The sequence below is a fragment of the Castor canadensis genome, chromosome 6, assembly GCF_047511655.1.
Source record: "Castor canadensis chromosome 6, mCasCan1.hap1v2, whole genome shotgun sequence".
NCBI lineage: Eukaryota > Metazoa > Chordata > Mammalia > Rodentia > Castoridae > Castor > Castor canadensis.
Window position 1 is genome coordinate 132,049,805 of NC_133391.1, and position 25,820 is coordinate 132,075,624.

The 25,820-nt window shown below is 39.8% G+C and overlaps 1 protein-coding gene across 2 annotated transcripts in view; it reads left to right on the plus strand.

Annotated features, from left to right (window-relative positions):
• The window catches only part of Ankrd55 (ankyrin repeat domain 55), a 95,445-nt gene extending 69,868 nt beyond the window's left edge, over positions 1 to 25,577 (plus strand). The window contains exons 7-11 of one of the 2 annotated variants that reach the window (XM_074077485.1): positions 1,012 to 1,196; positions 8,059 to 8,226; positions 12,543 to 13,207; positions 22,348 to 22,440; positions 24,671 to 25,575. In XM_074077485.1, the coding sequence (XP_073933586.1) occupies positions 1,012 to 1,196; positions 8,059 to 8,226; positions 12,543 to 13,207; positions 22,348 to 22,440; positions 24,671 to 24,795 (1,236 nt within the window). In that variant the 3' untranslated portion in view covers positions 24,796 to 25,575. Of the gene's footprint in view, positions 1 to 1,011; positions 1,197 to 8,058; positions 8,227 to 12,542; positions 13,208 to 22,347; positions 22,441 to 24,670 lie in introns of both variants that reach the window. The other variant, XM_074077486.1, reaches the window with a different exon arrangement.
• Positions 25,578 to 25,820: the final 243 nt, after the last annotated feature.

Sequence of the window (25,820 nt, forward strand, 5' to 3'; positions counted from 1 at the left end):
GAACTAGGTTCTCGCACTGGATCCTAACAGAGCAGACTAAAAATCAAAATGGAGTCACTACACTTAAGTTCCACTCACCAAACCCACCTAAGTTGTTATCTGACCTGAGAAACCAGGGAGAGGGGAAGGGGGAAAAAAAAAGAAAAGAAAACAGAGAGAAAGATAGTAGGTAAAATTTCCAAACATGCCAATCTGTATAACAACAAAGGTCCCCCTTCTTTAATTCTTCCTCCTTTAATCCTTACAAAAAAATAACTGCTCCAACTTTGAAATGGCTAATGTGCTTTTGTCATTTCTGCTTTTTCAGCCATTCTCTGTCTATAAAACCAACCTCCTTTGCTCAGCCCATTGGAACATTTATTCAATATTATGAATTAAGTGTAGCTCAATTTTAGAATAAAAAATAAAGCCAGTTAGATCTTTAAAATGAGCTAAACATGTAGCTTAGCAGTAGGGCACTTGCTTAGCATACATGAGACAGTGGATTTGATCCCCAGTACTGGAAAAAAAAAAAACTTTAAATTCTTGTAATTTTGTCCTTTGAGAGATCATTTGTATAGACTATATTTTTCTGGGGCCAACCATGGTGGAACATGCCTGTCATCCCAGCCACTCAGGAGGCAATAATAGGAGGATCACTGTTTGAGGCTGGCCCAGGAAAAAAGTGAGACCCTATCTCAAGAAACAAGATGTGGTGTCCTGTTGTCCTGCTACTTGAGAGACAAAAGTAGGAAGGTCAAGTCTAAGACCTGAATGGGAAAAAGAACAAGAGCCTATCTGAAAAATAAACTAAAAACAAAAGGATTGGGCTGTGATTCAAGCAGTAGAAAAGTTACCTAGCAAGTGTCAAGGCCCTAAATTCAATCCCTAGTACTGCAAAAGTAAACAAATAATATACATACATTTTTTCTGTCTTTCATATCTTTTTTTACTTTGTATTTTCATCTTCCTGCATAGGCAGGAAAAAGCCTATGGGTTATTCATAATGGATTTTCTTTTACTCTTTATCAGAGTGGAAATCGAATTCTGTGTTCCATCATTCTGAGCCATCATCAGGGCCCGTCCATAATCAACCATGACGATGAAAGCGGGAAGACATGTGTTCACATTGCAGCAGCTGCAGGGTTTGGCGACATTATTAATGAACTGGCAAAAGTCCCTGAGTGTAACCTGCAAGCTCTGGATGTGGATGACAGGTATGCATGGCAACCCAAAGTGCTGGGAACTACCAATCATATTAACCTTAATGTTAATCTTAAAATAAAGATGTCCAAGGAGTTATCCTATATGACTATATCCTTATTGTCAGTAATACATGTGTTTGTGACAATAAAAATTGCTCTATTTTAGTAAGAGGAGGAAAATCATTGTTATGGAGAAAAGTGTTGTAACTGCAGTATTGTCAGATTTTCCATATTTCACTAGATGTTTTCAGCATTCTCAGAAGGCTTTCTGTAGAACAGCTTCCTGCTCTCTGCCTTTTTTGTTCCTGATAGATTTTATTTTCTTCTTCATTCCTGGATTATGTCTACATGCCAACAAGTTTTTAATAACCAAAGAAAAGCACAAGACATGCTTTGTATTAAAACCTAATGGGCTTGTGAAACTTACCAGGTTTTTTTCAGTCTGGCTAGAAGAGGAGGTTGGTTCCAGAAAGGTGAAAAGACTTATCTCAGAGCTAGTTAGCAACTTGGCCAAGGTGTGTACCCCTATCTTCCAAATTTGGAGCTTTTCACCTACAAACCTGCTTACCTAACCTTTGTTCCAGTTAGGCACTGAGTCAATGGAAATGAAAGAAAAATATAAACAAGACTATTGAAAATAGTGTAAGGCTTTCACATTGTTGGGTGTTTGCACCCTTTTCTATTAGTCACCACTTATCCTGATTTTAGATGTCCCCCCACAGAAGCATCTCCCCCTGATACTTAAAAGTTTTTTTTAATAGTGGGGGAAATTTTCTTGGGTTCCAACTAGATCTCAGAAGCTGAAGGTGGTTAGCATGGTGATTTTTCATTAAATTAGGCATAAGTCATTGAAACGAGACTTTTTCTTAAGAGCAGGTATTGATCTTGACTCAGAAAGCCCAATGTTAGTAACATGAAGAGAAAGGTGAAGAAAGGAATAACTTCCAGAAAGGAGGGCTGAAGGGAAATGTATGTACTTCAAAATACTCCCAGAACCAGCTCTGAACAGAACAATTCCCATCTTTCAGTATCACAGATTTAACAAAGAAAATCAAGTTCCCCAGGCGTCAGGGAAGAAAGTAAACCAAGAGCAGATGAGGCCCAGTGAGTGTTCAAAGGGAAGTTCACTGTCAAGGTCCGCTCAGTTCGTGTTCCAAAGCTCAACGCCAGTGTACTGCTCAATCATACAGGTGCTTCCATATTGTTTCATGTTTTCTGCTGCTGCCTTCTTTAAGTTGAGACTACAAGTTTCTGTTAGCATTTGACTTACTCAAAATTTTCATAAGCTTAAGTGTTTTAAGCATTTACAATCCTTGTGACTTCCCTTTCTTTCTTTTCCTTTTCCTTCTCTTTCCTAGTGAAAGATTTCCCAAAAGAAAGTATTTGTGAAAAGGGAGGACAAACAAAGTAATGTTTTTTTAAAAAGAGAGATGGGGGAAAATACGGAGAACTAGTCCTTCTCCATATAAAAACACATCATAAATTGTTGATATTTAAAACATTGTGGTACTCACCTAAGATTAATAGCACAGAACGAATAACCCAGAAGCAGCATGTGTATTTTAAATGTCCCACATTTCATCAGTCTATTAGGTCACAATCCTCTTTAATAAGCAACTCATTTATCTTCAGGGAGGACAGTCTTTACCAAGTTCTCCTCCCTACATATTTCTGGGAATTCTCTGGGGAATGTTTACATGATTCATAAACCATCCCTTGGCTACTAAGAGCCAAGATGCAACTAACACTGCATCTTCATCCCCATCATCTCTCACCATTCAGAGACTACCACTTCCACCCACAGCCTGTCTCTGCTGAGTTCCTTCTGAACCCTGGGTCTTGACCTTCAGCTCCCCACGGAGATAGCTGAGACCAGTTTGCTGGGTTTGCAAGACTATCCTGAAGCTTAGGGATAAGAAACTATAGCTTAGACAAACTGAAATTAGACGCTGTGAATCTGCCACAAAGGCCCTCAGTCTATTAATCCAAGGTTCTTATACTCACCTCATTTCTAAGCAAAACAACTTAAGTTTCCCGCTGTTATTTTAGGTGTCTTCCACAGTGATTGCCAGAGAAATTGAAACAGTTGGTCTTAGCAATCGTAAGGGAGTATTTCCTTCACAAACCTTCAAAGTGAGTTGTCGCATGTTAGTGGGCCTGACTGGATCCATGTCCAACCCTCATCTCTAACTGGGAGTGCATATTCTGCTGTTGCCTCATCTTGTTTTACAGTTTAATTGCTTTCGGGAGACCTCTGTCACATAGAATGGAATGAATCATACCTGCCACATTCAAATATGCATTGTGATTGGTCACGTATTGGAAATAATATATGACCCTATTAGGAGTCACAAAACTGCCGCCTAAAATAGCATAACACGAGGAAGAGGGTGTTTACTTGACAGAGGACACAACCTATGTGTGGGGACTTTGTGTAGGGACCATGGGGTCCACTGTATACATGGATTCTCTCCAAATACTCAGGTCCAAGCCCCTTCACAGGCCGCCCCCAGCAAGCCCCTTTCCGCCCAGCTGCACACTGCCTCCATGCCCGAGAAACTGCCTAGCTCTTCTGCTCAGGATTCAGGCCTCAGCACAAGCCTAATGAGAGGCCTACCATGTCCTCCTTTCCTGTCAAGGACTGGCCCATTGTCAGAGCAACTGACAGGAGGGTAGCCATTCTCTCCATGGGAAACCCCATTCATAAAAATGTCATCTTGCTCTTTGCCATCCTCATTCTATCCCCCAGAAAAAAGTCAGAGCCTGGCAGTGTGACACCAGTACACTCTCCAAAATATGGTTTATTCATTCTTGAATAAAATCATGAGAATAATCCAGTGTTCTGTTCCTCTTCACAGCATTTTTCAGAATGACCTGATGGCCAAAGGAATTCATTCTCAGTCACCTCCAGGCTCTACTCTGATGTCCTGGTAGCAACTTCCAAGCACTTACAAGTCCAGACTTCCAAAAATAATAATACATAGGCACAGAGCAACATAAATCTATATTTAAGGAACATTTCTTTTGAGTAATGTGAAGTCTCCCAGCAGGTTAACCCTCTCTCTGCAGCTTCTCAAACTTCTGTTATGGATAAAAGTCTTCAATGTACATTGGGAGCACTTAGAAGCCACTGAGGCAGGTTACCGAAATGAACAGTCCAAAATCTCATTTCTACCCACCAGGTTAAAAACTCAGAGTCTGATATTACCCAGAATTATTTTGTCACTGGTACAAGATAGAAAGCAATGTCATGAATGCAGTCCTGTTTTATTGAGCTCCGGCAGTGGTAGGTTTTAGAGATAGCACAGTGAGTGAAATGTCACCATTTCCTTCCCACGTGGAGCCTATAGTGCACACAAAGAGAAAGAATGGAATAACTGCTATGTCAAATATTAATGTTATGTTAACAATGCAGATGGTTTAGAAGTCATAATGATTTTTACTATCTATAATTTAACCCAGTTTCTATTTTTGAGTCACCTCAGTAAATCAGTGGGTAACTTAACCTCTATCATTTTTTAGCGTCCCTCCTTCTCTTTAGTGTGCCATGGTTCTGGAATATTTTTTTTTTTTAACAATACCAATATAGGAATAGAGGAAGAAGACGCCCCTTGACCTTTGTCCTTGTCTTTTCCGGTGTGATAATGTTCCACTGTTTCTGTGCTGTGCTTAGCACCATGGTGATCATGAGCTATTGAGGTCCCACTCAGCAGACACCGCACAGACATGCCGGGCCCCGCCCTCCCAGTAGCTCTGCCAAGGAAAGCAGCATTCTGGTCCCCACTGCTCTTGAGTTCAATAGTCTTCATCACCCTGGGCACCTGCCTCGACAGCTGAGGGAGGATTTTCTTTCTAGTTAGGGGAGCCATCTCCCTTCATATGTTCAGTTAAATATTTTGCCTTTGCTCCAGATCTGCTCCCAGTATTGAGCTTCAGTTTTGGAAGCAGAAAGTTATTGATTCTCTCTCTTATCTACCTTGTCACATCCTTTCCCCTGAGGTTGAGCACAGTCAAACATTCCCTTAAGTGGGGGAAACAGGAAGGGTAGAAAGGTATGTATAGAGGTCAGGATCCCAAAATATATGGTACTGTCAGGGATGACGGAATGGCTCAAGTAGTACAGCACAAGTGTGAAGGCCTGAGTTCAAACCCTAGTGCTGTAAAAAAAAAATGTGAATGATACTATTAGATTAATAAATGGTGTTAGAAAAGTCATGTATTGGAGAAAGTCAGATTGTCACTACATCTCACAGCACATACCAAAATTTACATATATACACATACATATTTTTGTTTTTTTTTTAATTTATTTTGAGACAAGGTCTCACTGTATAGCTGAGGCTGACCTTGAACTCACAATTCTCCTGCCTCCACTTCCCAAGCACTGAGATTACAGGTATTCACCACCACTCCAGGTCACGTTTTTATTTTTTTAATTTTTAATCCACATAAATCTAGAAGAAAATACTGGTTTTCCTTTCATCTATATCCAATAAAATTTACTTTTTTGGTATATAAGTCTATGAGTTTATTTTTTTGTTTTTTGTTTTTTGGGTTTTTTTAGCAGCTGTCCAATTTTATTTATTTTTTTTTCTTTTATTTATATGTGCATACATAATAGCCATAGATTGTAACTATCACAAGCAAGATTCAGAGTAATTCCATTGATTCCAACATCAACCCATTTTATAGTCAAATCCTCTCCCATCTTAAGCTCTGGTAAGCACAGATTGACTCTGTCTCTACAGTTTCACCTTTCCCAAAATATTGTGTGCATGGCAATATAGGTTGAATAGCCCTTAGCTGAAATGCTTAGGGAACAGAAGAGTTTCAGATTTTCAATTTTTTTAAATTTTGGAGTATTTGCACATATGTAATGGAGGTATCTTGGAAGGGGACCCAAGTCTAAACATAAATTTTGTTTATATTTATGTATACAGCCTGAAAGTAATTTTGTACAATATTTTAGTGCACCTGCATATTGGCTGTGAGCTATCATCTGAGATCAGACGTGGAATTTTCCACATGTGATGTCTGTTGGTGTTCAGAAAGTTTCAAATTTTGGAGCATTTCAGATTTTGGATTTTCAGATCAGGGAAGCTCAACTTGCGGTCACTGGGAATCTTTTGAGATTGACTTATGTCACTTTGCAGAATGCATTTGAGGTCCATCTGTGTTGTTGACAGATCAGCAGTCTGTTCTTTTTGTCAGTGAGTAGTGTTCCGTTGTGTGGATGAACTACGATTTGTTTGTCCACTGACCCTCTGAAAGACACTGGGCTATCTGGTTTTTGGTAGTTGTGATAGTGCTACTATAAACATTTGAGAATAGAGTTTGGGGGCATTTTGATTTGTTTTCCTTTTTGAGACAGATTCTTGCTATATAGCCCAGGCTTGTCTAAAACTCACCATGCTCCTACATCCGCCTCCCAAGTGATGAGATTACAGGCCTGGGCTACCATGTCAAGTGGAGAACAGGTTTTCATGTGAATCTAAGTTTTTCTCTAGAAATGGGATTTCTGGATCACTGTATATTTAACTTTAGAAGGGACTGCCAAACTATTTTCCAGAGTGGCTGTTACCATTTTATGTTACCACCAGGAATGTATGAAAATTCCAGTTGCTTCCTATCTTTACCAGCACCTGGTATTGTCAACCTTTATTTGTTTTTCTTTCTTTCAGTCATTTTAATAGGTGTGTAGTGGCATCTCATTTGACTTTAATTTCCATTTCCCTGATGACAAATGTTACTGAGCCCCTCTTCATGTGCGAGTTTATCATTCATACATCTTCTTTGATGATGTGTCTCTTCTGATCTTTTGCTAATTTTTAACATGGTGTGTTTGTTTTCTTATTGTTTTGTTCTGAAATATTTTATATGTTCTAAGTACAAGCCCTTTGCTGAATATATGATTTGCAAATATTTTCTTCTAGTTTCTGGATTTTCTTAAGAAAACAAGGTCTTATAATTTACTAAATGCTTAAATACTGGTGAATATTTATCTACCTTCTAGCTAATAAAGGACTCTCTAAACATAACATCATGAAAGATGCAAAACATGCAAAAGTAATTAATTAAATGTGATTTTTAAAAGATTTTATGCAGTACTTAAAAATTTAAAGGTTAAGTACCAAACTAGAGAAAATATTTGCATAAGCACAACCTATAAGAGATGAATACTTCATACAAATCAGTAAGAAAAACATTAACACTCTAATAGAGAAACAAAGGACCCTGGAATCTCTGCATTCGGGAGGCTGAGACAGGAGAATCTTGAGTTCAAGGTCAGCCTGGGCTACAGAATGAGACCCTATTAAAAAAAAAAAGAGGGGGAAGGAAGGAAGGTAGGAGAGGAGGGAGGGAGAGAGGGAAGTAGGAAAGAAGAGAATGAGGAAGGAAGGGAATTAACAGTCAATGAAGAAATTTCCATGAAGAAATTCAATGGCAAATAAACACATATTTCAAAAGTTCAACTTTAATATTAAAAAAAGAAAACAGTAGCAAATATCATTTTGCCTATCAAATTGGCAAAGTTGTTGATAATCCTTGGTATTAAGGAAGGCATGAGAACCCAGGTATAGGAGAATAAATTGAGTCAATCTTCCTGGAAGGCAGTTTAGCTCTATATATAAGTGAAACTGTCATACTTCCTCTTCTACAAAATTCTCAGGGAGGTCAGAGAAGGCAGAAAGCCAGAGAACACTGAGCTGGAGGAGAGGCTCCTGTATGTCCACACCATCATCCTGGTGCCCATTTCCTACAAACTATTTCTACCAGGAATAACAAGATGTTCCTACTTCAGCCAAACTTTGGATGGGAGCTGTGCTGCCTGTAGCGGTCATGCGCTCTGTGCTTTTCCTGTGTGGTTCCCTAGGACGCCCCTGCACTGGGCTGCAGCTGCAGGGAAGGCAGAATGTGTCCAGTCCCTGCTGGAGCTGGGCATGGACAGCAACCTGAGGGACATGAACGAGAGCACGCCCCTGGCCTATGCCCTGTACTGCGGTCACACGGCCTGTGTCAAGCTCCTCTCCCAAGGCAGCAGGTGAGTATGCTAACAGACACTCCTCTGCTTCTCCTCGCCTAAAGATTTAAAAACTTAGGTAGGAGTTGCTAAGTTGCGGAGTTCAAAACCAGCAATAGTTTGTTATAATTATATGTAACATTAAATAACTGTACTGTTATTATATGTTTTTGTTATTATCTAACATAGAGTGATGTGTTCTCTATTACATGGGAAAAAGTAACCGTAGTCCTGAATCCATCACCTAGTATTCACTGGACTTGAGTCTCTTCTTTCCTTTTTCTCCCTTTCTTCTTTCCTTTTTTCATGCCCTCTTATTCTCCCTATGCTTAAATCAGTGGTTCTCAAACTTTTTTTTCCTTTCTTTTTTCTGGTTCTCAAACTTTTTGTTCTCAGGACCTTTTTACATTATCACATTATTGAAGATACCAAAGAGCTTTTGTTTATTAGAGTTACACTTATTAATATTTATGATATTAAAATTTAAAACTAAGAAATTTTTATTAAAATATTTATTCAGTTATTAATTTAAGCAATAATAAACATATGACATTTACATGTTAGCATAAATACCATATTTTAATTGAAAATAAAAATGTTTTGCCTGGAATCCCAGCATTCAGAAAGATGAGGCAGAAGGATCACAAGTTCAAGGCCAGCCTGGGCTGCATTCATTCATAGCAAGGCAGTACTGGGGATTGAATCAGGGTTTGTACCTGTTGGGCAGGTGTTCCACCACTTGAGCCACACCTCTAACCTGGTTGTTTTGGAGACAGTGTCTCACTGTTTGTCCAGGCCAGCCTGGACCAAGATCCTCCTGTAGCTGGGATGAAAGGCATGCACTACCCAGCCCAACTTTTTCCTGTTGAGATGGGGGTGTCTCACTGGCCCACATCCATGATCCTCATGATGTCAGCCTCCCTTGTAGCTTGAGATGAGAAGCATGCACCTCTGTGGCCAGCTATTAGTTCTGGTTTCCCTAAAGTTAGCTGAAGTATAGACTCTGCCACCATATTAATGACTTTTTAATATTTTGTTACATTAAAATCCACTACTATGTCTTATACTTTCAGAGGGTTTTATACCCATCCATGATTTTTATAACATCTTGCATTGGTCATTTGGGAAATACTGGTTCATTTAGTTAGAAGGATCTTTCAACTGACACATTTAACTATACATTATCAAAATATCACAGCTAGGTTTGGTGGTGTGTACCTATAATCCCAGCACTCAGGAGGTCAAGGGTGGGAGGATCGTGAGTTCAAGATCAGCCTGTACAACACAGCAAATTCAAGACTAGTCTCAGATACTTAAGACCCTGTCTCAAAAACAAACAACCAAAAAGTCGCATTTGTTGATACCACCAATTATCTCATCAGAAAAACCTTTATGCATTGAGATGCTGTCAAACTTATAGATTGAATACAAGTTTCAAAATTCTAATTTTTGCTTAAAATGTAAACTTCTGTCACTGGTAGCAAGAACTATGAATTATTTACCTGGAAATAACAGGCATGCTTTGTTTATTTTAATATATTTTGTTATATATATTTAAGGTATACAATATGATATTTTAATATGCATATTTATTGTGAAATAATTGCTAGTCAAGTCACTTAACACATTTTTCATTTCACAGTTACCTTTTTGGGGTGTAGTAAGAATACCTAAACTCTACTCTTTCAGTGTATCTCCACTATATCATATGATGTTGTTATGGTTTAAACTTGTATGTCTCCCAAAAGTCCATGTACTAAAGACTTGATCCCCAGTTTGTGGCACTAGTGGGAGGTGGCAGATCCTTTAGGAAGTGGGCCCTAGTGGAAGGAAATTAGGTGACTGGGGGTATGGTTTGGAAGGGGATACTGGGACCATGGCTCCTTCCTGTCTCTCTTACTTCCTGACTGCCATGAGGTGTGCAGCTCCTCTTGCCACACGCACTTCCATGATGCACTGTGTTGCCACAGACAAAAAGCAATAGAGCCAATCTATCAGGGACTGAAATCCCTGAACTGTGAGAAAAATAAACCTTTCCTCCCTATAAGTTGTTTATCTCAAGTATTTTTGTCATAGGGATGGAACGCTAACACAAATACTACCTATAGACCTTGTGCTGTACTTTAGGTCTCTAGATTTATTAATCCTACATAACTGAAACTTTGGACTCTGGCTTGCATCTCCCCATTGACTGCTATTCCACCCTCGCCTCTAGAAAGCAGTTTTACTCTCTGTTTATATGTATTTCACTTTGTCTATTTTTGAGAAAATGTCTGCAAATACCCCACTTCATATCATTATAGTTTGACTATAAATCATAAAAATGATGTTCCATGGAAAAAAAGTACTTTGCTCAGCTGGTAACTCAAACAATAGCACAAGTGCTTTCCCTCAAGACAACCACCAAACCGCAGTACACGGTAGTATTGCCCAGGAGTGTTTTTTATATTCTCAAAAAGTGGATACTCAAAAGTCAATATTTAATCAAATTAATAACTTCTCCTGTCTCAACAGGACAATACTAAGTTAAATGACTTTTAAAAACTGAGCGTGTTGATGCCACTGTGGTCCTGCTTTTTGCTAAGGTACCCACAACTCTACCTACCATCTCTACTGCATCATATATGCAAAGGCAGCACAGCAAAAAGGACAAAGGACCTCTTAGTTTTTTTATGAATATAATTTTAGCCTCATGAAACTCCTGAAAGGGTCTTGGGAGGCTTCCCCTAGGTTTCAGTGGAGCACACTTTGAGACTTGCTAGCCTAATTCACAGCCTGTAACAGGAAGAAAACATGGTTGTAGAGGATGCTGAAACAGCACAGTGTAGACATATTCTGCATGGGGAATTTTGAGAGAATGTCGGAAGTTCCATAGGCTTCTCTCTGGGAGTCTTAGTGTTAACAGCAATGGTGTAGTCTGTGATCAGAAGATTTCCAAATTCTTTGTGTCCCGTTTGGAAGAATTCATGGCAGGACACGCAGGTGTGATGGGGTTTATTAAAAGTTAAGGAGGGGAATTACAAAAGGGGACCAAGTAGAAGCTGCAAGGAGAGAGTCTTTCTCTTTTCCAGGTGCTTTTTAAAACTTATGCTAACCTATGAGAAGGGAAGAACCTGGTGATCCCCAACCAATAATTGATGAGTGGGGAGTAGCATGGGTGGTCCCTGGGCCAGGTAAGGGTGCTTTGAGTTGTCCCTAAGCTAGGGTGTGAATAACTACACACATTTGCAATTGAAAAGAAGACTCAGATAAATAGAGGAGTGTTTAACCTGAAATATAAATTAAGTCATGTATGTTCTAAGAGTCCCAGACTTTCCCTAATTCTAGCTTACCTCATTAAGAGTCCGGAAGCCAAGTTCAATACTTCAAAAAGCATATGAAAGATGAAAGAATGAAGACAAAAACACATCATGGCAACAAAGACACTCACTGTGTGATGGGAAGAGAAAACATTCGCTATACACATCCAACATAAGTGGTGATGTTTTTCAAGATACAGATTACAATATCTGACTCAAAGAGTAATGCTGCAGTCTGAGTCAGGAGCACACACAGGGGTCAGATTTCATCATTAATTCACACCACAGGGAGCACTAAGTCCATTGTGGCCTCAAAAGAGAATAGCACAGATTTTCCAAGGAACAAAACCAGAGTAGTGCCTCAGGGAAACTCCCCATAAGCACAGCCAGCCAAATGGCTGCTGACCTTTGACCTTTAGAATTTGCCTGTGTATTGGGTGTTATTCACTCTTCTGCTTGTCATAACCCAACCTCTGGCTCACACAGCTGGAGAGATCAAGAGCAAGGTTTCTCTCTCTGCTTCCCTTAGCGTACTGTTTTTAAAAGTATTTTTTCTTCAGCAAACTTAGTAAAAAGTGAGAGAGAAACAAAAAACAAACAGTATAAAATGGGCAAGTTTCCCCAGTGGATTAGGTCAGGCTCTCTCTGAATTCTTTGTGGGCTTTTCCAGAGAAAGCCTAAAGCCAAACTGTTCCTCCTCTGCAGCTTCCACCCTTTTTCTACTGAGTGAAGCCTGAACTCAGATCCTGAGACTTCATTTCTTTACTCAAAGCTGATATGCCTGTTGACTCTCAGTGAGAAGAGACAGCAGTAATAGCGTTAAGCTATTTTCATCTTAATCTCCTAGTGGAAACAGATTGTCTAGGGATAAAGTTTGAAAGGACAGTTCCTGAAGGAGCAAGAAGGACCAGATGGGACTGTGCTGAGTGAGTAGGGGACTGACGTGTTGAGGACCCTCCTCTGCCAAGGCCATCTTGAAGGGTGTGAGTTCCACTTCCTGTCCTCACTTATCATCCTTGTTCTTTTCTATTTCCATAGAACAGAGCCTGCTCGACCCCTTCCCACCCAGAACAGTCGACCCCCAAAGAAGGAAGGACGGTTTAGCATGTTCAACCAAATCTTCTGTAAAAACAAGAAAGATGAACAGAAGGCCCACCTGAAGGATCACAGCAAAGACCAACACAGGGGGGAGGACACCTCGGAAGTTGATGACATCATCACCACCTTTGACAGCATCCTTGATACCAACTGCCAAGACCAGCCTGGTGACCAGGTGGCTATGGTTGACTTTAAGAAGAGGACCTCAGAGAATTCAAAGTATCTCTTGCCAGAGAAGAAACCTTTGACCCGGAAGGGGCTTCCACCAATAAGAACACAGAGTCTCCCACCCATCACCCTGGGTAATAACTTCCTGACAGCCTCCCATGGGACCACTTCCCACGCTGGCCTAAGCTCTGGCACTCAGCCTACCACTCAACGATCTCAGAAGAGCCGAAGTGAACAGGACTTGTTAAATAACAGGACTGGCTGCCAGGTGTTGCTAGATAATCCTTGGAAGGGTGATTCTAACCAGGTGTTCTCCTACAAAGCATGGACTGTGTCTTCTTCCGATAAGCTGCTAGACAGGCTGATGGCTGCCCGGCCTTGTCACCATGAGCTCTCTGGGCCACCACATCTTCCTCATCTACACAATCCCACACCAGGTAATGTCCTTGTTTGCTTTTTCCTTCCTGGCAGCTTCTTACAGGCAGTGCCTCATGCAGTTGGAGGCTAGGAAGCAGAAGGACAGAAACCTACAGGGCAGGGGAAGAATAAGATGAGTGATTAGGGCCACCTTTTTTGTCCTGAACTCCCACTGGATTGGAGAGTTCCAGGCTATGGAAACATTCTGCTTTTCCACCCTGAGAGTAACCAGGATGTTTACTGGTTTGTGTGTTGTGTACCTTCTCATCTTCTCAGCAAATTTGCATTGTGTCTGCCAACTTAAAGCAGGAGTATTACTATTTCCACTGTAAGGACTCTTATCCAGAGGCATGTGACAAAATGGCTTTCAATGGGTTGATTTGTTTGTGTGATTGTCCGCTTTTAAATCAGCATTCAGTCCCCACCCCTCACCTCTGGGTAAGGAAGGAAGGAAAATGGCAGTGCCCTGTAGAAAGGTAACAGGTTTCCATGGTTATGCCTTAAGCCTGAGTGTATACCAAAAGATTACATGGCAGTTCTGCCTCCTGCCTCTTCCCTTGGCTGCCCAGAGCCCCTCAGCCGGAGCAAGCAATGCCACTAATTTTTTTCTTATCCTTCATGAGTTATTTCACACACACATACTTGTCTACATTTAGGCACAAAATAAGTACACAGTGTGTATCACACTGATGTATTTACATTTTTATACACAAATGTATATGTATATGTTCACTCTATAAATGAGTGTATCACATGAAATAATTTATTTTGACTTTAAAAAAATTATCTGTAAGTGATTCTGATACAACCCAGAGCTAAAAACTTCTGGGGCTGCAAAACAGCTAAAATTTGTTCAATCACAGAGTACCTGGGTCTGTTTGTTTTTGAGAGTGTCTCAGGGCCTCTGCTTGCTGGGCAGGTGCTCTCTCCCTTGAGCCACACCCCAGCCCTCTGTGTTTAATTTTAAATGAATTAACTAACTGCCAATATTTAAAACTTATGACATTTTACATAAAACTTTTAAAGTTTTACTTTCCCTTGAGAAATTAAAAAATCTGACATCACTGAACCAGAATTCCCATGTGGCAGTAATTGGCTAGATCTGAGAAACCACTGTGCCATTGGACACCACTGTCCCCAGTTCAACTCAGTCCGTATCACTTATTCTTTATCAACATATTTCTGTCATTGTTTTTTTCTAATAGTAGGGTTAAGAGAGGAAATGACATATTTCTTGAACCCTATTTCTGTCAAAAGTGGAAAAATGAGAGACCAAGAGGGTAAGATGTTTTTTTAAAAGTAAGTGAGAGCTGGCGGAGTGGCTCAAGTGATAGAGCACCTGCCTAGCAAATGGGAGGCCCTGAGTTCAAACCCCAGTACCACCAAAAAGAAAAAAATAAAATAAAAGGTAGGTGAAAGCCATGTTTCTTTTACAAGGAAGACCATTCCTTCCTGTTTACTGTTGACTCCAATAAAAACTGGAGGTCTTGACCTCCTGTGTAGTGTTTCTTTTTGAGTTCTTTTTCTTTATCCCATCTAGAAGATGTACTTTGGCTTTGTTTTGGTTGGTTTGTTTGTTGTTGTTGTTTGTACTTTGCTTTACATATGTAAATCTGTCTCAGCCCTCAAATCAGTGTAGCAGTACTCCCTGTGCTCAGCTGCTCTTGCCTTTCTGTGTTTTAATAAACTCTTGTTGTCTTCATAAATTTGTGGATTAACCTGTAGCACCAAAAATTCCTGCCAGCTGTCTTGACGAAACAAAAACCATTTTTGAGACAGTTCTTTTTGTAAATGTTTTCAAGAACAATATAATATTTTAAAGATAGCCTTGTTGCATGAGCTTAGAGAATTAAGTCTTAGTTTAACATCAACATCAGTACATTAAATTTTGACCTTACAAAACTTTTAATGTAACTGGATTTTAGTCAACTCAATCACTTACATAAGCATTTATAAGCTCCATCTTTTTATAGCAAGTTACTCCTTACCTCCTTACCTTTATGACTACTTATTCTGTATCCCATGGGGGAGTTTGTCTTTATACTTTTTTACTTAAAAGTATTTTTTAACCTTTTATTTTTAAAAACTATATCCTTAATACCATATATATATATATATATATATATATATATATATATATATATAACTATATGTATAGTTACTTGTTGAAAATAACTCATAAAACCTTTTAACTTAGAGCCTTATATTTGTATGAAAAAAACAGAAAGAAGCAACATTAAAATTTTTTTTGTATAAAAACAATTTATAGAAAGCCCATTTGTTAATAGACCCATGGATTATGAGAGAGAATTAAATCCCAGATTTTATTACAACAGAATGAAACAGGCTAAGGTCACTTTTTTTAACTACCCAAATTTTAAGGTTCCTGCAGCAGGCTGTGGTTCCCCCTTTTTTTGCTTTTTGTTTCCACCCTCTGGTCTGAACCAGAGTGTTAACCCCTGAATGTCTGCATCGTAGTGAAACCTGATTGAAATAAGTTTGAAAACTGGTTTTCTTAAAAGTAGCAGTAGAACAGAGTAACAATTTTTTATACTGACTTTATAATAAGAACCATCCTCGAGATGTTTACATTTTCATATGTAAAAAGCTTAAGCAGTTTATAACAGAAATCTTTAAAACAAACACCCTGGTTTTTTGTTACCTTGAGTATCACACACACACACACACACACACACACACACACACACACACTCAAAAGTTTTATAAATTAAGCATGCCAGAAAAAAATGTCAACTTAAGCACATATAAGATGAGCTGGAATTCCAGTTGCAAATTAAATTTTGCCTAATGCTTTAAACAAATTGACATACACACACAATTAGAGTGTGCTCTCAAAAAATAAAAATAAAAACCTTTTAACTTATACCCAGAGGGCTAGCTAGTGGGATGGTAGATGATGCATCTGTTCTCTTGTGAGTCTTCCTCTTTGAAAATGAATTTTTGTTACCCATCCCTTAACCTTGGTTGTAGCTATGTCCTGGGAAAAGCTCAACTCCCCTCACCCCCAAGTACTGAAGGTTTTTTGCATTTTACCCAAAGTGCTTTCTTTTTACTTGTGTTGTTCCCCATCCTGGTCTACCTTGCTGGTGAGAAAACCCAGTGGGTGCTCAACCTCTCTAATTCCCGCAGGTGTCTCATACACTTTTGTCCGGCTCCCTAAACCTGAGAGACACAGTTTCACCCCAGATAGGGCTACTAGGGTGTCTCCTGGGAGGTGATCAGGCTCCCTTCTGCCTCCTAAAGGCAGGCTTATTATTTGAACCTGGGTTCCTATCAGTGTGATGGGCAGGGCTTCCAATGGTTCACGAGCCTTCTTGGGGTTCCTGTGTGCCAGAAGAGGCAAGTCCCTCCATCAGATCAACTGGTCTGCTGGCGCCTGATGGGATGCTCTCCTGACGAGCCAGGGATGTCCAGTCCTGGTGACAACAAGGTGAAAACACCATCTCCAAGTCCCAGACAAGCCCCCAGAAATGTTACAGGAATCTTGAACAGAGACACAGTACACCAAGGCTTTTCAGGAAGCAATACTTATTAGCATGCCAGCAGCAGCTCGGCAGATTCACATCCAAAGGCTGAACTCTGAAACAATGGGGTCTCACCTTGTATACCTTTGCAAGCAAGTTACAGAAGCAAAAAGCAAGGTTTGACCTATGCTATCATTATCATCATGACCCACACATCACAGGTGTTACCTACAGCAATGCTAGTGAGAGACTAATAATGTATTGCCCAGCTGTGGTTATTATTCAGTGGTTTTGAAAGCTAATTCAAAGCAAGTAACTAAGGGGGAGAACAGGAGTTCAGAGTCAGAGAAGTAAAAAACAAAAATGGGTAAAAAGTATGGGTTAGGCAAGTGGAATCAGGCCAGCTGTATTTGTTGACTGGTAACTACCAAAGTTAGGATTCTGTCATCCCATGTAGTCTTGGAGACTGAGGTTTTATCCTTTTGATCATCGCACTCTTTTTTTTTCCATTTTTTTATTATCATATTATTGTTGTACTGGGAATATATTGTGACATTTATAAAATTTCTTACAATATATCATAGTTGAATTCACCCCCTCAATCATTCTCCTTTACCCCCCCCCCCATTTCCTGGAGATGGTCACACTCTTGAGAATGGTTCTTGGATCCTTGAAAGATGCTTCTGTACTGCAAAAGATATGTACTTAAAATTATAAACTCCTCTTCTTTGAGTAAATGCCCAGTTGAAGATGTGGCCCATCAAGCAAGGGCTTAGTTTTACTCTCACATGAACAATATCAAAATAGGCATCTCCCAGACACTTGGTGGCTCTGTGATCCCCCAAAGACACAGTGCTACTTCCATATATGTGCTTCATGACCTAACATATGGCCTCCTCCTTCTCTGTCACTTCACAGTCAATGGCTTATGAAGCAAGAGGAAGGAAAGGGGGTGGATGTCCCCCAGCTGAATCAGCTCCCATTTAGAAGTCATCTGCCATAAGGCCCAACTCTTCTGCTTGCACCTCATTGGCCACAGCTTCTGTACATGTTCATACCTAACTGCAAGGAAGACTGGGAATTGTAGTCTAATAGCTGGGCACATTGCTCTGTCCTCAAAATTGGATTGTTGTTCCTAAGGGAGAAGAAAGGGTAGCTATTAGAGAGAAAACTATTAGATTCGGCCCCATGTGCCATCCAAAATTTTCTATATTATTTGAAAAAAAGGACATTTAATAAGTTTTGTTTGGAGATTTGTTTAGGCCCTCAAGGAAGTAACCAGAGAAGTCCTAGAGCAGCAGAATAGAGAAAGGAGAAGTGAGAGTCTCCAAGGCATTCTTAAGACATTAGCTGAGCTTATATCAAAGCATTTATTTTTTCAACCACTATTTTTAGTGCTAATTATGAGAGGAAGCCATTGAAGGAAACTGACTTATGATAAGATAAATATCCAGAGTGTTTAGCCTAAAAACTAAGCTTAAGGGAAATGGTTATGGTAAAATGACTGCTCAACTGACTTTTTGTTGTAGCAAATGAAGCCCAAGACTTCACTATGCTAAGTAAGCACTTTTATCACCGAGCTCTAGCCCTAGCTCCAAACTGACTTTAAATTTCCTTTCTTCTCTTTTGGACACAAAGTCTAGGGTTTTTAAATGAAAAGAACCTTGGTCCTTTTAATGAGTGGCCATGATTAGTGAGTGCTTAATATCCCTAATTTGCCAGAGGGTAACATACACCACGTTTAAAAAGAAATTCTAGGGGGCCTGGTGGAGTGGAGTGATTGAGCGCTTGCCCAGCAAGCATGAAACCCTGAGTTCAAATCCCAGAACTGCCAAAAAAAAATGTATCATACACACACATATATATATGTCAAATGAATTGTTCAAAGTCTTATAGACAATTAGTGATATTTTCAGAACTTGAACTCAGAGCTCCTAAACTGGTATCCTTACCAGTTATCTACCATGTGATTTTCTTATCAACTATGTTGTCTTCCCCAAGATGAGACGATTTCCCTACCTTGTGGATTTCATTTCTGTGAACATTTTAACACCATTTGATATGTTGCTTTTAGAACTACGGAGACTCCTGTATTATAACAGAAATGGTTCCTTTCTGTGGTTTGAGTTGTCAGTCCAGGCAGGTTGAAATTGAACAGATTTCTACATTGAGCTCCCAGTCTGTCTGTAAATCCTTAATGTGGTGAAGCAATATGATGCCAGAAATCATACCATCGAACCACTCACTTGAACTTAGATAGTCCCTTTTCCTTTGGATTTTTCTCCTTTCCTGTCTCAGGTTCAGCAGAAATAATACAGGCTAGCAGTGCTATTGTTTGAGTTCCAGGCAGCTGTTATTCTGTGCTTACATCAGCAACCCTGAATCAGCTGTAATGATGATTACTTAAACATTTATTGAGACCTGTCAGCAGGCTAGATGAGAGATGGGGATGAGGCACTTCTCCTAATGAGCTGGAGTTTGGAGCACCCTGGCTTAATTCATTGTGCACGACTTTCGGAGAAAATGGAACAGAAATCTCTGTGGTGTTTTCTGCTAGCTTGGTTATTTATGAGCCATTACAAGAAGAACAAGAAAGTGCATACTCCCTTTCTCCTGCAAGGGAGAACTTCCTTCTCTGGAATTTTCTAGATTATCCCAGCAACAATGCATTCTTCTGGCTGGATAGGTCACAGATCCTGTGACCCTTTGGTTTCAAACCATCAGCAGTTTTCCAGCTTTTCAGGACAAAAGCCAAATTCCTAAGTAGGGTAACATAGCCCTCACAGTGTGGTCTAGCCTGCTACCCACTCTCAGCACCCCTGATCTCCCCATCTCCTGCCCTTCAGCAGTTCCTTGACTATCTTTCAGTTCCTTGAGAACCTGTTATCTTTTCACTGGGTGACTATTTGCCTATGTTATTAGTTTAGCTTTTCACTACTGTGTGTGTGTGACAGATTCCTATACTCTTTTAAGACCATCCCAAGCTGGGCATGGTGGTGCATGCCTGACATCCCAGCATTTGGGAGGCTGAGGCAGGAGGATCTCAAGTTCAAGGCCAGCCTGAGCTACATAGTGAGACCCTGTCTTAAACAAAGAGAGAAAAAAAAAAAAAAAAAACAGCTGGAAACTCACCTTCACAATCTCCATAGGAAGTGAGGCTCTTCCTTCTTATTCATAATAGAACTAGCTCCACCTTGTTAAACCTGTCACTTTCAGTCACTGGAGGGAGGACTTCCTATCTCCATTTTGTAGATGAAAAGATCAAGACTCACAGAGGTCAGCTCACCTGCCTAAGGTCACAGAGCTAGGAAGTAGCAGAGCAGATATACAAGCAAGGTCTATAGGATCCAAGAACACCTCCACCTTGATGGACCCCCATCCTACTGCCATGCCTTTACATAAATTGCAGTGCTTCTTGGAACAGGGGGCCTCAGAATTACAAGTTTACTTGCCCCAAATCCCATGTAAGCCATAGCCCCTTTGAGCACTTCGCCATATCTCACCCTTTGTACCCCAGGGTATGGCATACAGTGGGTTCTCAATAGATGACTGCTGGATTTATTAATTTGTTATTATCATTAATTCCTCTGTGACCTCAATTCCTTCACATAACCATGAAAACGTTTCCTGCCCTTTATTTTAGAACAGTAGTCTTTGGGACAGATGGTCTGGAGGTGCCTGAGGCACCTGTAAGAGTGCTTTATGCTCTGCATGATCCCACCCTGTCCCTCCAAATGGAGCAAAACACTGCTGTGGAATAAAGTTGAACTCCTCTCTCATCTCCCAAAACCTGATGAGGCCCTTCTCTCTCCCCACTACTTCCATTTAAACAATATTACTTTGAGGCCTAGGGAGGCAGTTGTTGTAGGGTCAGGCAGATAGCTGTGGCCTAGGCTCTGTCACTTCCCAGAATGTGACCTTAAGCACATTGTAGAGCTCCTTCAAACCACAGGGTCCTCTTTTGTAAAATGAGGAAGATAATGGACCTATCTCAGGAGGAAGGTAGTTATCTGAATTAAGATCATGCCTATGACAGTTACCCAGGCCCTGACAATAGTTAGTGCTCAACAAACGTTATCCATAATTACCAATATCATTTCTTGGTCTTATAAATTTCTGCTCAAGCATTCATAGATAATTAAGAAATAAGTCAATTTGGGTTTTAATGTAATTCTACCCAAGAATTTGTTTAAGAATGATGGCTCCTGAAATTATTGACTTTCAAATCTAAAGGAATAAAATATAAGCAGAGTATAGTGGTACATACCTCTAATCCCAGCTACTTGGGAGGCAGAGGCAAGTTCGAGCCCAGCCTGGGTAAAGTTAGCAAGACCCTATCTCAAAAACAAAACATGAACAAAGGGGCTGGAAGCATGGCTCAAGTGGTAGAGCACTTGCCTAGCAGGCTTGAGATCCTAGGTTCAATTCCCAGCACCACAAGAAAGAAAATGGAATAAAATATAATGGCAAAACATCCACTAGGGAATCTGGAAATTTTGCTCTGTCTCCATGAAATGAAACTGCTAAGGTGGCTGTCTCTGCAGAACCTACTGTTGGATAAGCAGATGGAAGATCAAATTATCTTCTTTTGCTAATGTTGATTGAGTGCTTTACCCTGTAAGCTAAAGGCTTTACACTTGGTCTCCAATTTAATTTTCATGACAACTGGAAAAGACCAAATTATTTTTACCACTTTATGTATTTGGAAATTGGGGCTTAGAGGGCTATGTCACCAAGGTCATATAACTAAAGCATGGTGAAGTAGGAATCAAGTCAAATCCTGTCTGACCCTGGAGCCCAAGATCCTATTTACTGTACTGCTTGGCCAACTTTTAAAACTGACTTAAATAACTATCACATATTCCCTTCTATTTTCAAATATCTGGGACATCCATCTGTTGTAACCAGTAGTGTGTTGAATGTTTAACAACTGGCTCTTCAGGAGAAAAATCAGGGCTTGCTTATTTCCATGATGGAAAATACTCTCATTTGATGACCAAGTTCAAATCACTGGAGTGGTACCAACCAGCTCTCAAAATTCCCAAAAATGTAACCATCAGCTCTCAAGAGCAAGTTCATTGACCCACAAGCTCCAGCACACCACTGCCTGCAGTCAAAGTTAGAAAGAAATGATTTCCCAAGCACTTGGAAGACTCAGCTGTCTTCCAAGCCAGTGATTCAAAATCCTAACTACACATTTGTGTCACCCGGGAACTGATGAAAACCTAGCACCCTACCTCTAGAGATTCTGAATAATTGACCTGGGGTGTGGCCAAGTCAGCAGTCACTTCATGTGAACTCAGATCATTCCAGGTGCAGCCAGGATTGAGAAACACAGCTCTAGGAAAATGATACCCTAATCATCACTCACTCATCAAAGATGTGATGAATGTGTGATAAGCTATGTCTGACCTATATATCACTTTTATTTTTTCAACTTCAAATTTTATAGCGACAAACTGTATATTTATAAAACTCTATTCAATAAATGATTTCTGTCACCTTTTCATTTAAACAGTGAGTGGGATCTAATTCAATAAAGTGTGACTTCTTATTTTAATTTTTTGTGTTATTTTAAATTAGTGATCTCTGACAGCTTCTACGACTCTCATCCCTTAGATTTTATAATTTGCACTTGATCCTCAAATGATTGATGCAAATATGTTTGTTCCTAGGACAAAATTTTCAACTTCTGTCCCCAAATAGACCCAAAATGAGGGATCATCCTTTTACTAGGAACAACCTAGCTCCCCTACCAGACCAAAAATGTAAGTATTTTGAATCTTCTGGAGTCCTTTGCAAATGTTAGCATGCTGTCTCCACACAACTCATGTTATCTCAAATTATTTTCATTTTTAAAAGAACATCAAATGCCAGCACTTATAAAACTGCAGGAAAATAGAGACAATCTTTAAAGCGCCTTACAATTTGTTAATCCTTAATCACTTAAAAAAAAAAAGTACTGTCTCCCTTCAGGAATTTTTGTGTTTGAACTATGAAAACAGTAACAGAAGTTTATTTTTCTATGCATTATCAAATGTCTTTAAGAAGAACATTTAAAAATTCTTAAGACTGGCCTCTTGACATTGCCCCATAGAAGTACTCATAGCCCATGCATTCCTAAGCAGAAAGGGCTGCTGTTCATCGGAATTATTTTATTTTATTTGGTTTTTTGAGACAGGATCTCACTGTGTACTGCAGGCTGACCTTGAATTCGGCATTCCTTCTGCCCCAGCCTCTCAAGTGTTGGAATTACAGGTGTGTCCCTACCATATCTGGCTTTATTCAATATTTTATTTGGCATTATTAATTTATTTTACAGTATTTTATATAAAAATAAAACTCATAATATAAGTGATTCATATATTCTATTAGACCTGTGATCCTCAAACATGACTGTACGTCAGTATTACCTGGTGTGCCTATTATAAAGTAGATTTTTAGGCCCAACACCTAGAGATTCTGAGTTTATATATCTTTATGTCTGCACTCTGAGGCAAGTTTTATTATTATTCCCATCATACAGATGGAAAAACTGAGTTCAGAGAGGTTGCATGAGTTCCTCAACATTATTTAGGTAGTAAGTAGCAGAGCAAGGAGCAAAACTATAAAATACTAAGCCAGCTTGTATCATACATCTGTTATCCTGGCACTCAGGAGGCTGCGGCAGGAGGATCTTGAGTTGAAATCTAGATTGGGCTATGCAGCAAGATCCTGTTCAAAGAAAGAAAGAAAAATCTACAGGGTACTGAGTCAGCTGCCTCATGAAACAAGCAATACTTAGTAGATTCTATTTTCCTTCCTTATTTGTCTTCCTACTCAACATAACCCCACCCCATTTATAACACACACACAGAGGACCACTCTACTGCATCCTCTTAATTGTAAGTTAGATTTTTTTTTTTGAGACAGAGTCCTCCAGCTATCCATTCTTCTTCCTCAGCCTCCCAAGTGCTGGGATTACAGGTTTGTGGCATCCCACCCAGTTCTAAATTAGATCATTTAGGAGCTGTCCTATTTCAAACAACTTCCTTAACTCTTCTGAACTTCACTTTCCTCACTGTGGCGCAACAGTGCGGGTCTGCTGAGATTGTTGGGAGGATTAAGTGAGATAACATATTTACATTTATAAAACACTTGGTACATTGTTTGCACAGAGTAAACGTCCACTGTGCCTTTTCTTCCCCAGGCTAGAATTTGAAGGTGACCAACCAAGAGTTCTCGAACCCTTTAGGTAAAAGCAGTGGACGCTCATCTTTTTATAGATAAGTAAACAAAGAAGTAGAGCAAATTTGTCCAAAGTCAGAGTTCAAAGTGGAAACCTAGACCTCTTCCTTGACAGATCAATTCTTCAACTGAGTGATCTGCGTAAAGTGAGAGTTCTGGATGGTGTCCATTTTTATATTGCATGAAATTCAAGCCTGAATCCACCTTTACGCAAAACAGTAGCCACAAAGACATCTAGCTAAGGAAAAAGTCCCTGAGTCTTGTACTTGGCAAGGCTAGGCGAAGCCAGAGAGGTTTTCATTGGCAGAGTGAGAAGTTTTGCTTTTCACAATTAAATTTCAGGGGACAAGGCAAAGATCTCTGGCCAACATAGCTGGAGAAAGAACTAGAAGGGCATGCTGAGTTCTTTCTAAAAGAAACCTGACCTTTGGAGGTTTGCGTAAAGGCACAGTACAAATGCAGGGCCTTGTGCTAACTTGACTACCCACAGCTGCTCCACCCTAAAGAAGTTCTCTGCCAGGTGCACACAGCCCAATCGTGTTGTGACAGACGTGGTGCGTCCTTGAATTTGCGCACGTTTGACATCCCTGATGTCAGGCCTTAAGCCCAAGTAGATTTGCATACACGGATTTCTTCCTGGGCCAGCTGCCACCAGCACAGGCTTTTTAGGATGCCACTACTCCTTGAGAAACACAGTTCTCCTGCTCCACTCCACGTTAGCTTCTAAGAGAAGCAAATCCTGAACGTCTCTCATTCAATTTTTTCCCCTAGTTTTATCTGGAGAGCCTCTAAGAACAAACCGAGTGCTTCCTGCAATTCCAAGTCAACGGGGACAGGGCCCACCAGCGGAAGAGCGTGACCGTGCTGTCGACCCCACCCATGATGTGGAAATATAGATGACATGTAATTTCAACTCTCAAAGGGCGAGATTACTCTAGTTTAAAAGAACAAAGACTATTAGTAAGTGAATTCTACAAGCCATTACGGTTTTATAACTCAAGATTCCTTATTCTGAATAAAAATGCTTCCTAAATAAGCACTTAGAATCTGTGAGTGTGCGTACGTTATTAAATTTGTGAGTTTCTGTGACTTCTCCATGCCATAATTTGAAAACAAGACGTGTTATTAGAGGGAAACTTAGCTCTGTTCAGTTTTCTTTCTTTCTTTTTTTTTTCTGTTCAGTTTTCTTTGTGACATATTTGCTGTTTTGTCTGTTTGTTTCCTGGATAATTTTATGTTTTCTTAGTGTATGCTTTGCTGAGTAAAAAACAAGGAAAGGACACCGCAGTCTTGTTCTTCAAGTTTATCGTTATTCTACCTTGGACTGACAGAACTTCATTAAAGTAAAAGTAATAAATTCCTCTAATCAATCACAGTCTACGACTTCTGCAAAATATTTTCTAATATTTCAGTTCCTGGCGTCAGCCCAGTCACTCCACAAGGTTTATGCCTCTGTTCTTTGATTATTTCCACGAATGTTGTTTGCAGGTACGACTGCTTATTCCAGTAACGAGAAGGTCGTGTGAGTTAGCAGACCCTACATCCTAGCCTAACAGAATCAAACAGACATTCCTCACATATTCCTCAAACACTCTGCCTAGTTAAGAATTCTCTTCTCTGTTTCAAAACATTTTTTCTCAAGACCTTTCCAAACTTAAGACATAGCAAAGTTCTCAAAGACTTCTTCAACTAACTGTAGATCTCTTTACTAAGATGATTGTGGGCTGTGCAGATTGATTTAGGCTAAAGGCCTTGTAAAAATTTAAGGTTTAGAACATAAGATTATGGTCACACCATATCATTTCTGAGTCTGCCTGTTTTATAAATAGGGCAAGTATAACATTTGCTGCTTTATTTTAGTGTTATTCCTTTGGAGAGGTCAGACTCTACCATTTACTAGGTACAAGCTCTTTTGGGACCA